At 44.5% G+C, this 13,689-nt stretch overlaps 1 protein-coding gene and 1 long non-coding RNA gene across 3 annotated transcripts in view; one reads left to right on the top strand and one right to left on the bottom strand.

The window, feature by feature from the left end:
* DENND2D (DENN domain containing 2D) overlaps nt 1-609 on the bottom strand; it is a 32,527-nt gene extending 31,918 nt beyond the window's left edge. Inside the window, exon 1 of one of the 2 annotated variants that reach the window (XM_079979596.1) lies at nt 343-609. In XM_079979596.1, coding sequence (XP_079835722.1) covers nt 343-406 — 64 coding nt within the window. In that variant the 5' untranslated portion in view covers nt 407-609. The remainder of the gene's footprint in view (nt 1-342) is intronic. The other variant, XM_079979595.1, reaches the window with a different exon arrangement.
* A 6,718-nt stretch (nt 610-7,327) lies between these two features.
* Nucleotides 7,328-11,401, top strand: LOC307218082. The gene is made up of 3 exons (XR_013839747.1): nt 7,328-7,992; nt 8,873-10,969; nt 11,269-11,401. It is a non-coding gene; the product is annotated as an uncharacterized lncRNA (long non-coding RNA).
* Nucleotides 11,402-13,689: the final 2,288 nt, after the last annotated feature.

Raw genomic sequence — 13,689 nt, 5'->3', positions numbered from 1 at the left:
CGCCAGCCCGGGATTCTCCAGGCGTCCGGGAACAGCGCTGGCTGGGCTGCCCCCCGGGGCGGGCCTCGCTCGGCCTGTTCCTGGAAGCTTGGGCGGCGAAGTTCACGCTGGCAGCGGCAATGGACCCCCACCCCGTATTTCACACGCGGGGGCGCGCGCAGATACCCGGGGGTCGGGCGCGCGCTTTGCTTTCTGCTACCAGGGTGACCTGTTGCCTCTGAAAGACGCGCGCGGGAGGCAGGCGCCGAGGAGACCCGGAACTGGCGCCAGGCTGACGGGCGGCCGGACAGGGGTCGCCGGGTGGGGAAGCCCGGGCAAGGGCGCCGCCGCGGCTCTGCTCACCTCTCCTGGACGACCTCCGGCGCAGGCTGTTTCGGAAGAAGCGCACGAAGCTTTCCCCCGCCATGGCGCGCAGCCGCGCGCACTCCCCGGCCGGCCGGTCCGCCCTCTGCTTCTTCGGCGGGCGCTCAGCTTCTGCCCAGCGCCGCCGCCTCCTCCTCTGCCGCCTGGCGCGCTTTCGCTTTCGGCGCCGCCGCTGCGGAGCCGCCGCACACCTGAGAGGCGCGCAAGGAGCCGGTGCCGCGCGGAGAGGGAGGCGGCGCCCCGTCGCTCCCCAGCGGACGAGAGCGGAGCAGCCAAGGGAGCAGCATCCCCTGGAGGCCGCAGGGAGAGCACCTGAGCAGAGGTGGGGTGGACCCTGCCCGGATTGGTTAGTTGGACGGCCAGGGCCTTCCTGTAGGCAAAGGGCGCCGTCCAAAGCCACGCGGCGTGTGCGCGCGCGCACGTGGGTGTCTTCTGCTGCCCGGAGACCGTGCGCTTGTCTCGTCTTGGCATTATTTCTAAACCGTTTTTCCAACGGTGTTCAGAGTTTCTTAATAACTCGCAGGCTTGCGAAGAAACTATGAGCAAGGTGGTTTTGCAAAAAAACACTGTTAAAAAACAGTAATAATAATACAAGCATGAAATAATTACAGTCTGCGAAGCAGAAAACAAATACTTAATATTACATAAACAACATAATACAGTAAAAATACAGCTACAAAAGGTAAAAAAAAAGATCAATCTTCTTGAAAACACACACAATAGTAAGTTTCTCAGTTTGCAATTGCAAGTGCAATGTGCACACACTGGGAAAACGTAACCCTTGAAATGCACAATTTTATGTGGGTTTCATAGACAGAATTTATTGTGTCTCCCTTAATTTTCCAATGATGAAAGCGCTGCTTTCAGGAGTTAAACTGGTAAATTAAGGGAGAATAAAGCAGAGCAAACTCCCAAAGGATTCCAGTCTCTTACAAGAAGATAGTCTTTTAAACATGTATTTGGGATAGGATTAGTCTGCAAATCTGTCCAGCCAAGGCCTTATGTTATATGCCCAATTACGCACTGATAATGAAAGTAATATGTTTTGTTGCATTCTGGTGCATTAAAGAAGGGCTGTGTCTAATATTATTTAATCCACGTATTCTGTCTGTTTTGGTGCTGTGGTTTTATAACGAACTCTCTTTAATCTGGTTGTAATTATTTGCTTCTTGGATGAGATCTTCCACTCTGGGAGCCACATATGTAACATATATATCTGAATGAATGAAGAAACTTTACAATGCTGGGTTTAGACAGACTGAATTTGCCATGTGTATAAATGCTCTTATTTATGGTTTGTTCCAGCCAGTGTGGACTTTGCATTAGTAATGTTCAGGGGTGACTGTCCACTGAGGCTTGTGGGGCAGAGGGCAAGACATACAGAAGTTAAAATAGGGAGAGAAGACTTGACACAGATGTGCACATAGGGATATATGGGAAAGAGAGCAAGGCTGTGTGCTGAAAAAGGGAAAGAATAGGGTGGTGTGGAGAAAGAAAAGGGCTATTTGCTAGCATATGAGAGAAAAGGTGGGTTTATTTCTGCAGCAAGGAAGGAAATCTGTTTCTCTCAGCACAGCATATCAACCAAACAATCTTGTTGTCATAGTTGCCTCCCGTGCTTTTTAACCAAAGCAACACAATCTAACTGATGCTTCCCAGTGGGTGGCTCTGTGGTCTAAACCACTGAGCCTCTTGGACTTGCCAATCAGAAAGTCGGCAGTTCATATCTACAATGGGGTGAGCTCCCGTTGCTCTGTCCCAGCTCCTGCCAACCTAGCAGTTCGAAAGCCCGCCAGTGCAAGTAGATAAATAGGTACCGCTGCAGCAGAAAGGTAAACGGCGTTTCCGTGCGCCAGAAGCGGTTTAGTCATGCTGGCCACATGACCCGGAAAGCTGTCTATGGACAAACGCCAGCTCCCTCAGCCTGAAAGTGAGATGAGCGCCACAAGCCCATAGTCGCCTTTGACGGGACTTAACCGTCCAGGGGTCCTTTACCTCTTTACCTTAATGTGCTGGCCAAGCTCCTCTCTCAGAACAGATCTGTGGCAGCTGCAGTGTGATTGGTTGAAAGCATCTGAATTAATTCTGTTTGGTCCAAGGACACCAATCAGAGTAATTTTGCTGCCCGAATTGAGAGAAAAGATGGCAGCCCCTCTCCATTGCATGTACCTAAGCCAACCGGACTGGTAGTTGAATTTTACTTCAGCCCTGGTGACAGATGATGGGTGAGCATCTTCCACCACACCTGAGGGCAGCAAGCTAGTTTAGTGCACTATCCCAGGCAACCAATACACAGATCTGTTCTCCACTACCTCACTACTGCTAGCCGCTCCCCAGAATCTGCTGCCTGATTCAACTGACTCACTTAGCCTAATGATAGGACTGGTCTCATGAACAGAGTTAACGTTTCTTATGCTCTGCTACCCTTGGAAAAGGACCCCCTTTATCTGGGCAGTACAGCTGAAGTTTTCAGTTTGAAAAATTGGCCTGAATTCCCTTTCTGGGGAGACAATAACAGCCACCCACAGTGTGAAAGGAAGAATGGTCCCCTCATAGGACACTTCTTGTGCTGACTGGGCTGGTAGCCAAAGAAGCAACGGAACATACAGCAAGGTCACTTTCCCCGTTGATTCTCAGAAGAAACAATCAGAAGGGAGACATTTTCTCTAGAGCCCATCAGCAGAAGCCGGGTAATTATTTTCTGTCAACATTGTACTCTCCCTGACAAAATAACTTGCTCTCAGACTATGTAAATAGATAACAGGTGGCAGGTTGGGAATGCTTTGGGGTCACTCAAAAGTCCTTGAAACTATAATTTATCAACTGACATCCATTAAGTTCACACCCATAAAGTGCATGCATGGTCTCACCCTGGCACCCGCTCTGTGGAACATTAAGGAATGTTATACGTGATGTAAAGCAATTATACTCAGTCATAGTTATTCTACAATGCCCAAAGAGAAAGTAGGGAAAGTGGTCCCTGTTAAAGAACGGACCCGGCTATGCCCTAATACTTACCTTGCAATAAGTATTTAAGGTGCTTATTATTAAGTGCTAAAACTGTAGACAGTAAAGCCAAAGTGAAACAATGGTTGAAGTGCTTCACTCCATCTCCCAGTGAATCAGCAGAAGTGCTTAGCTTTGCCTGGGTTGTTCCTATACATTCTGCACTATACATTTTATTGTATTATACTGGGTACTGCTATATTTGAGAGCCAGTGTAATGTAATGGTTACAATGCTGCCGCAAGACCTGGGAGAAGACTGTACCAATTCCCCCTCAGTTATAAAGCTTACTGGATGACCTTGGGCCAGTCACTATCTTTCAGCCTAACCTACCTCACAAAGTTAATCACAGAATCATAGAGTTGGAAGGGTTATCCAGCCCAACACTCTGCAGTTTAGGAATCTTTTATCAAGATAAAATGGGGAGAGGGAAAACTGTGTATGCCACCTTGAACTCTCTGAAGTGGAGTATAAATGTCAAAATAAATTAAAGTCTCATTGTGCACTGTTAATTATACACTCCACAGCAGTCTCTGTACTTTTCCTAATAATCCCCAGCTTTTTTTATTGGCTCCAATATGTCGCGTCAGTATTTCTGGGGATATTCACAGCAACTCCTAAGTAAATTGTATGATTATAACTGCGGTTATATTAGCAGTTCAACATTATTTTGCATTTAGTAGTGGCTCATCTTCATGGATCATCCCCTTCATGGATCACTGCCTTGCCGTGGCGAAGGGGCTTGAAGAACTCAGAGAAGCTATGAACTATGCCGAGCAGGGCACCCAAGATGAACAGGTCATAGTGGAGAGTTTTGACCAAACGTGATCCACCTGGAGGAGGAACCGGCAAGCCACTCCAGTATCCCTGCCAAGAAAACTCCATGGACAAAGACAACAGGCATATAAAAGTTATGACGCTGGAAGATGAGCCCCTCAGGTCGGAAGGCATCCAACATGCTACTGGGGAAGAGCAGAGGGCAAGTACAAGTAGATCCAGAGCTGATGAAGCGGCTGGGCCAAAGCCGAAAGGACGCTCAGTTGCGGATATGCCTGGAAGCGAAAGGAAAGTCCAATGCTGTAAAGAAAAATATTGCATAGGAACCTGGAATGTAAGAACCATGAACATGGGTAAGTTGGAGGTGGTCAAAAATGAGATGGCAAGAATAAATATTGACATCCTGGGCATCAGTGAACTAAAATGGACGGGAATGGGTGAATTCAGTTCGGATGACCATCATATCTACTACTGTGGGCAAGAAACCCGTAAAAGAAATGGAGTGGCCCTCATAGTCAACAAAAGAGTGGCAAAAGCTGTACTGGGATGCAATCTCAAAAATGATAGAATGATCTCGATACGAATCCAAGGCAGACCTTTTAACATCACAGTAATCCAAGTTTATGCACCAACTACTGGTGCTGAAGAAACTGAAATTGACCAGTTCTATGAAGACTTACAACACCTTATAGAAGTGACACCAAAGAAGGATGTTCTTCTCATTATAGGGGATTGGAATGCTAAAGTAGGGAGTCAAGAGATAAAAGGAACAACTGGCAAGTTTGGCCTTGGAGATCAAAACGAAGCAGGGCAAAGGCTAATAGAGTTCTGTCAAGAGAACAAGCTGGTCATCACAAACACGCTTTTCCAACAACACAAGAGACGACTCTACACATGGACATCACCAGATGGGCAGCATCGAAATCAGATTGATTATATTCTCTGCAGCCAAAGATGGAGAAGCTCTATACAGTCAGCAAAAACAAGACCTGGAGCTGACTGTGGCTCAGATCATCAGCTTCTTATAGCAAAATTCAAGCTTAAACAGAAGAAAGTAGGAAAAACCACTGGGCCGGTAAGATACAATCTAAGTCAAATCCCTTATGAATACACAGTGGAAGTGAGGAACAGGTTTAAGGATTTAGATTTGGTGGACAGAGTGCCTGAAGAACTATGGATGGAGGCTCGTAACATTATACAGGAGGCAGCAACGAAAACCATCCCAATGAAAAGGAAATGCAAGAAAGCAAAGTGGCTGTCCAATGAGGCCTTACAAATAGCGGGGGAGAGAAGGCAAGCAAAATGCAAGGGAGATCGTGAAACATACAGGAAATTGAATGCAGATTTCCAAAGAATAGCAAGGAGAGACAAGAAGACCTTCTTAAACAAGCAATGCAAAGAAATAGAGGAAAGCAATAGAATGGGAAGAACCAGAGATCTGTTCAAGAAAATTGGAGATATGAAAGGAACATTTCGTACAAAGATTTCCATAATAAAGGACAAAAGTGGAAAGGACCTAACAGAAGCAGAAGACATCAAGAAGAGGTGGCAAGAATACACAGAGGAATTATACCAGAAAGAAACGGATGTCTCATATACCCCAGGTAGTGTGGTTGCTGACCTTGAGCCAGACATCCTGGAGAGTGAAGTCAAATGGGCCTTAGAAAGCACTGCAAATAACAAGGCCAGTGGAAGTGATGGTATTCCAGCTGAACTATTTAAAATTTTAAAAGATGATGCTGTTAAGGTGCTACACTCAATATGCCAGCAAGTTTGGAAAACTCAGCAGTGGCCAGAAGATTGGAGAAGATCAGTCTACATCCCAATCCCAAAGAAGGGCAGTGCCAAAGAATGCTCCAACTATCGCACAATTGCACTAATTTCTCACGCTAGCAAGGTTATGCTTAAAATTCTACAAGGAAGGCTCAAGCAGTATGTGGACCGAGAACTCCCAGAAGTGCAAGCTGGATTTAGAAGAGGCAGAGGAACCAGAGACCAAATTGCAAACATGCACTGGATTATGGAGAAAGCTAGAGAGTTCCAGAAAGACATTTACTTCCGCTTCATTGACTACGCAAAAGCCTTTGACTGTGTCGACCATGGCAAACTATGGCAAGTTCTTAAAGAAATGGGAGTGCCTGATCACCTCATCTATCTCCTGAGAAATCTCTATGTGGGACAAGAAGCTACAGTTAGAACTGGATATGGAACAACTGACTGGTTCAAAATTGGGAAAGGAGTACGACAAGGCTGCAATTTGTCTCCCTGCTTATTTAACTTATATGCAGAATTCATCATGCGAAAGGCTGGGCTGGATGAATCCCTAGCCGGAATTAAGATTGCCGGAAGAAATATCAACAACCTCAGATATGCAGATGACACAACCTTGATGGCAGAAAGTGAGGAGGAATTAAAGAACCTTTTATTGAGGGTGAAAGAGGAGAGTGCAAAATATGGTCTGAAGCTCAACATCAAAAAAACGAAGATCATGGCTACTGGTCCCATCACCTCCTGGCAAATAGAAGGGGAAGAAATGGAGGCAGTGAGAGATTTTACTTTCTTGGGCTCCATGATCACTGCAGATGGTGACAGCAGCCACGAAATTAAAAGACGCCTGCTTCTTGGGAGAAGGGCAATGACAGGCCTAGACAGCATCTTGAGAAGTAGAGACATCACCTTGCCAACAAAGGTCCGTATAGTTAAAGCTATGGTTTTCCCAGTAGTGATGTATGGAAGTGAGAGCTGGACCATAAAGAAGGCTGATCGCCGAAGAATTGATGCTTTTGAATTATGGGGCTGGAGGAGACTCTTGAGAGTCCCATGGACTGCAAGAAGATCAAACCTCTCCATTCTGAAGGAAATCAGCCCTGAGTGCTCACTGGAAGGACAGATTGTGAAGCTGAGGCTCCAGTACTTTGGCCACCTCATGAGAAGAGAAGACTCCCTGGAGAAGACCCTGATGTTGGGAAAGATGGAGGGCACAAGGAGAAGGGGGCGACAGAGGACGAGATGGTTGGATAGTGTTTTCGAGGTTACCAGCATGAGTCTGACCAAGCTGCGGGGGGCAGTGGAGGACAGGAGTGCCTGGCGTTCTCTGGTCCATGGGGTCACGAAGAGTCGGACACGACTAAACGACTAAACAACAACAAAGTGGCTCATCTGCCACTTGCTTGTTTCTGGTCAATTATTTCTGTTACTTTTCGTAGGAAGGTTTATACTCTTGGATTTAGCCTCGCAAACTCAAGAGGTGCTCAAACGCCAGCACCTATTTATTCTTAGTCAGGGCTTTCCCCCCCCCCCCAAGCCAGAACTGATTAAAGTAGGTTTGGTGCTCTTGTGCAACAAACCTGCATCCTCCCCATTCCCTGCAAAAGATATGGAAATGCACTAGAAAGTATGGGTATCATGACATTCTGTAAACTTCCCACAAAGAAACCAGAACGAATGCTTAATTCAGCTAACCTCAATGTCATCTAACCTGTCTCCCTGCAGCCTTTGTGCAAACAGGTAAGGATGAACATCCAGTAAGCAGGCATGATCTGAAAGTTAACTTAGTGAATTGATTTGTTGCAGATTTTTTCTCTACCACTAGGTGTCAGGATAACAACAAAGAAACTTCATATCAGCCAATATCCATATACCTCAACAGGCACCCTCGGCCCTCCTGGCAGGAACAGCACAAAGGGATTCTTTGCTGTGTTAGACCATCCTGAAGCAAAACACAGCCTTTGGAAGAGCTTCATACCTGAGGTGGTGCCTGTGTACTTTTATTATCTGACGATGTAAGGAAAGCAATGCTGATGGAGCTGGTTGTGGAGGCCCTCTTTCCAGAGGTTGTACAACACAGGTGAGGAACCTCAAGTCTGAGGGCTGATTGCCCTTGAGACTCTTCCTAGAGACTATTCTCCCTCTCCCCAGGCCCTACTCTAACTGCTCCTGCTCCACATCCTTGAGTGCTTTTGCTTGGCTATAAATGCCCTTAAAGTCCGATGGTGCCTCTTATGTGCCTGGATGGAGGTGTGTGTTTGTGTATTGAACCCTCAAAGCTTCTGTGTAGTTGAAATGTAGCGCGCAAAAGGTAAGAGTTTAATTCCCCAGACCCTGTCTCACCTTGATGAGGAATCTGTTACCTGCCCTTCTTCCTCCTACCAGAGAGCCAGTATGGTGTAGTGGTTAAGAGCGGTAGACTCGTAATCTGGTGAACGGGGCTCGCTTCCCTGCTCCTCCACATGCAGCTGCTGGGTGACCTTGGGCCAGTCACACTTCTCTGAAGTCTCTCAGCCCCACTCACCTCACAGAGTGTTTGTTGTAGGGGAGGAAGGGAAAGGAGAATGTTAGCCGCTTTATCGGGTAGTGATAAAGCGGGATATCAAATCCAAACTCTTCTTCTACCTAAAGCCACCATGAGTAGCATTTCTCTACCCCACATGGAAGATAATTCAAAAGAAGATTTCTTTAGCAACGGCAACATCACTCTGACATTTTCCAAAGGGAAACTGGTGTGCTTATGTAATGGAAACAAGGGGTTAGTAGACAATTATTATTAGACCATTTCCCTCTTGAGATGTCATAACAGTTGTTTGCTTGTATTATTATTACACAGTATCTCACCCCTCCCCAAAATGCAGATTTTTCCAGCTGAAATATACTAGTAGCTATTCAGTTTCTCAGGGCCAAACTAGGCATGATTCTAATTGCTTCCTTGTTTGTTGTTATGTAAATTGCAGGCAAAAGGAAACCTGAGCAGCCTCAGGTTCACGGAGAATGAGGAGTTTGTCTGATTTTTTTACGTGTGACATTTTATTCCAAAATATTAGAGACTGAGTACTTGTTTTTCCTATGTAGTGCAGTCCTGATCTATTGCATATTTTCTGCCCCTGAAAAACACTTCTTGAAAAGCTAGTTCCATTCTGAAAATAAGAGCTGATTGCAAATCGATTCAGCATTACTCCACATGTGAAGGGACATGTTTATTTATTTAATTTCATAAAATTTACATACCGCTTGATTGTAGAAATAAACCTCAAAAGCAGTTTACAAAATAGAAGTTCACATGCACCAAGATCACAACCGCCACTTCCTTCTTCACTCACCTGGGGCATTTGCAGGAGGAAAAGACATGGATATCCTAATCGGGAAGGATTTTGAAATACATATCAAGTAGCCGTATACATCCTTTTGGATAGCAGGATCCAGAATCAATACAGATTGAAATCAGCATGCTAGGGATGAGAACAAACTATTCCATATTGAGAAAAACTAAATTTTAATGCCGCAAATGGATAGGTGTGTATGCAGCCTCTCTCCCTGGTATGATCCCAACAAAAACCACTTCAGCAAAGCCTCTATTTACACACCACCCCTGTCCTGAGACTGTTTAGGCTTCCCCTAAGCTGCAATTTACGAAACAAGAAATGTGCATGTTAACTGCACCTGCACTTAATGGCTACGGTGGCCTTAGAATGCCTTCAGTTGACAGGTAAGCTTGACACACATACACAATTACACAGAAGCAACTAAAACAGAAGCTGTACTTTCTCATTAGGCATTGATGGAGAGCTTGTTATGAATGACTGCTGTGTCTGTCCCAGTGATGACAAATCCTAGTATCCCTCAATACGTTGCAGCGTTCTCAATGACTTTGTGAAATTCTCATTCACGTGTAGCTATTTCCACGTTGGAAGAATGATTACAATAAATCATCTCTGTTCCCAGTGGAATATAAGGGGGCTGTGTCGGCCATTGCTTAGGTTTGCCAGGAGATAATTAAGGCTGGAAGCTTTCTTGCCCAATCAGTTTGGAAGTCTTGTTTAATAAGTTCTGATAATCCCTAAGTATTTGTTGGCATTTGAAGCAGTAATTTACTATGTGCCTCGCCACATGGAGTACTTTCCAAAAGGCCATGCTAAGTTTACTCTGGAGTTTGCAGTATCAGGTATCTTGGTGAGGGTGTACTCTCTCCTTTCGTGCTCTCACTTTGCAGACCTTGACGGATTTGTGCATTTCACTGGTAGGTTCAAAAACCACACAGCACCCTACAAACTCAAACATGTCAGACAAAATTAGCCCTACTGGAGAGGATACAGTGAGAGAGACCCTTCAGTGCGGGGATAAGACACATGTGTACATTGCAAGTTCCTTGAGCTCCCTACCCACAGAGCAGATGAGGATGGGGTAGCGGTAACACCAGAGATGATTATTATTAAAACTACCAAGTCATAAGGGTAATAGCCACCAATTTATACGGCTTCAAACCAGTATTAGACAAATTCAGGGAGGACAAGACTATCTGTGGCTATTCAGACTGGCTATATGCCATCTCCAGTATCGGAAGCTTTTGAGTACTATTGCTTGTAGCTTCCCATAAGAATCTGGTCGGCCACCGTAGGAACACAATGGTGGGGCATGATGCATTCTGTGGAGGCTGGATCTGCAGCCCTGTGGATCCTGCCACCTGAGATGGCTGCCTCAGCTTGCCTCATGGGTGGGCCAGCCCTGGTCTACAAACATAGGATGCTAAGAACCCTTATATCCCCGCTCGATCATTAAGGTCATCTACAGGATGAGTTGGTGAGGCTCATTTGACAACAAGAAACATCAGCTCAGTCCTGTGGAGTGCTTTGTCAATGAGATTCAGCGGACACGCTCTGTGCCAACTTTTAAATAGCTGCTGGAAACTTTTATTCCACCAGGCCTATGCAGGCAATTAAGAATACATCCTTCCACAATTGTTACTTGACGTCCGGTTATAACTGCTTTATATGTTTTTAGATGACAGCGTCGTATACATTTGGTGAAATGCTAAAACCTTTTGTTGTTAAAATGTTAAGTTGTGGGCGAACATATCAGACGACACAGTGATTCTTCAAACAGTTCTTCTTTATTCTGAGGCCAGAATTGAACTGAGCAGAAGGCCTCAGTCACCCTGCTTATATAGAGCTCCAGTACCTTGTTACTGTAACAACTTTCTAAAACTATCCAATCACTGAACGTCACTTTCAATCCTTCATTTGCATACAAACTATCCAATCACTGAACGTCACTTTCAATCCTTCATTTGCATAACTATCTACAGTATCCCCCTGCTGGCCCAGGGTGAGAACTTCAGTACATAACATAAAAGGCTTTCTCAAAACAAGTTCACTTCTGAGCAATATTGAATGTTTCCTTCTTTTTATTAGAACTATGTTACTCATTTTTGTTTGTGATTTCAGCATTTATACATCTTTCTAATGAGTTAATAAATTATTATAATCAATAATAACAAAATAAATACTAATGACAGTTTCCAATAAACTCAGTTTTGTGCTTTCATGTTTTATGAGTCTGTGAGGTATTCCACATATATCAGCAGTTGGAAAGTCTGGGACAGGTAGAGATTCACTGCCTATACCAAGGAGAAATAACAAACTGAGCTGCTAATATGCAGGCAAATAATGAACAGCATGAAAATATTAACTGGAAAGCTTAGCCTTAAATTTCCCCATGAAACACACACTGTCTGTCTGGGAAGTCAAGTTCCCTTTTGCAAGATCCTTCGGGGCCTCACAAGCTGTGAAAATTTAAAGTAAACCTCACACAGCAAGGCACTTCCACTCCCAGCCAGATACTTAAAAGGGTTTATGGACTAACCTCCCAAGCTATATAGCACCCCATTTCCCTTGGGATCCCAAAGATTTACAGGCTGGGTGATAACTTGAATCCTGTGCATTCCAGCAGTTCTCACCCCAGAGGATCCCAAATGGCTTTATAGGCCATGAAGTGAAACTCATCCCTCACATTCCTGCCAAGATTCTCCTTGGCAGAGTCCAAGAGCATTTATAGACTCTGTGAGATCTGCACCCCCTAGCAACCTTTCTTCCTCCTTAGCTGGGCTGTCGATGAGTAAAAGAAACTGCATCCTTCAATATCTCCTGCCCATCTGTTAGGGGTTAAGCTGGAGGTTTCCACTCTAATGCTGGTGCAAGGATTTTGGGAGCCCAAGGTGGAAATTCCAATGGCACCCATCACCGTCACCAATAAACATGGGGAGCATATAGTGCTCTTGCATGAGAGCACTGTGACCTATGGTAGGTTGGGTTTCACTTGGAGGGTCAGTTGTTCAAGGTCGTTCAAGGTTTATCTCCCCAAATGGAGGGGAAAAACACCTTGCTTTTCAATGCAAAGAAAGCTGCCACAGTGGATATATTACTTTAATATTAGACCTGGACAGAGAAGAGTTCTGGATCTGCAAGACCAGGAGGAAAAATGCAAAGATCATTACAGAACTTGGTTTTTTGAAACATGGGTGATCCTTCACATCTGGTTGACATGTCTTGTGAACCCCACATCATCCCAGTGGTTTATAATATAAAAGTAGAGAGGGCCTTCCTGGTGGCGGTACTATGGTGATGAAATGCTCCCCTCGGAGACCCTTGCCTAGAATCTCATACAGCAAGTGAGGAATCCTCTCTTCTCTTGGGCTTTTCTTAGGGGACCATTTTATCTTTCCCTAGTTGGTTCCTAACTTCTGCACCTTGGTTTTATGCTATTGTGTGGTTTTATTCTGCTTGTAAAATTAATTTTGTCCTAATGTTGCTTTTATATACAGTATTTGATTCTATTTTAGCACTGTTGATTCTGTTTTTATTTTCTTTAAATTGTTAAGTTGTCAGAGAACAGTTGTGTTATACAAAATAAATAAATAGTTCCATTCAGAAGATTTCTCTACAACTTAGACCTGTTCTGAAATCTATGTGTACCTCTCCTATTCTCCTCAGCAAATGTGTCAAGACTAAGTGTTGGTTCTCGAAGTTTCTTGAAATTCCCTGCCTAGTCCGTTCCCATCCAAGAAAAAGTCACTGATTTTGTTTTTGGTTCAGCATTGTTTTGCGTACATGACAGGGATAGAGATCTCAATTTAGAAATGCTCCCCTTCCCTTTAGGTCTGTCAGCAAGTGATTCTTCTAGATAACTCCAATATGCACACACTGAGAGTTGCCTAAATGAAAGACAAAATGGAGAGGATGCACGCTTGAAGAAATTACTGTATGTATTTTGGAAACATTGTAAGATGTATTTCTTTGCGCTGGCTTTTTGAAGGTCATGTATAAGTGAATAGGTTTTTTCTTTTAAAATGTATTTTAGTGCTTGACTTTTCTTCTGTTTTTCACGTTACATGAACTAAAGGTTGTACACATAAGATCAATTCTGTCTTATATGTCATGCCAAGAAATAGGAAGAACACCGGTCTGTGCCTTTTTATATATATGCAAGCCTTAGTCATACTATCAATTCTGATCCAGCAATGTCAGCTTCATGTTTGAGAGGTTTTTTAATGTTTTAGGGCTTAGTGATTCACACAGAAGCATGCTTGGATATTTTCAGAATGCAGCCCAGATGGCATCATAGTTCAAGAATGCACACCACTATTTAGTTTTCCCTTTGTCATGTTAAGTACTCCTTATGTGACCTAGCTAAGCCTGGCAGGGCAGCTTACTCTATAGCATTAACCCCTTCATGCATTAATTAACTCAAGCATACTGGTTATATGAAGCTGGTTATC

This window comes from Podarcis cretensis, assembly GCF_951804945.1.
Source record: "Podarcis cretensis genome assembly, chromosome: 6".
Lineage (NCBI taxonomy): Eukaryota > Metazoa > Chordata > Lepidosauria > Squamata > Lacertidae > Podarcis > Podarcis cretensis.
This window is presented reverse-complemented; position numbering and strand designations above follow the sequence as displayed.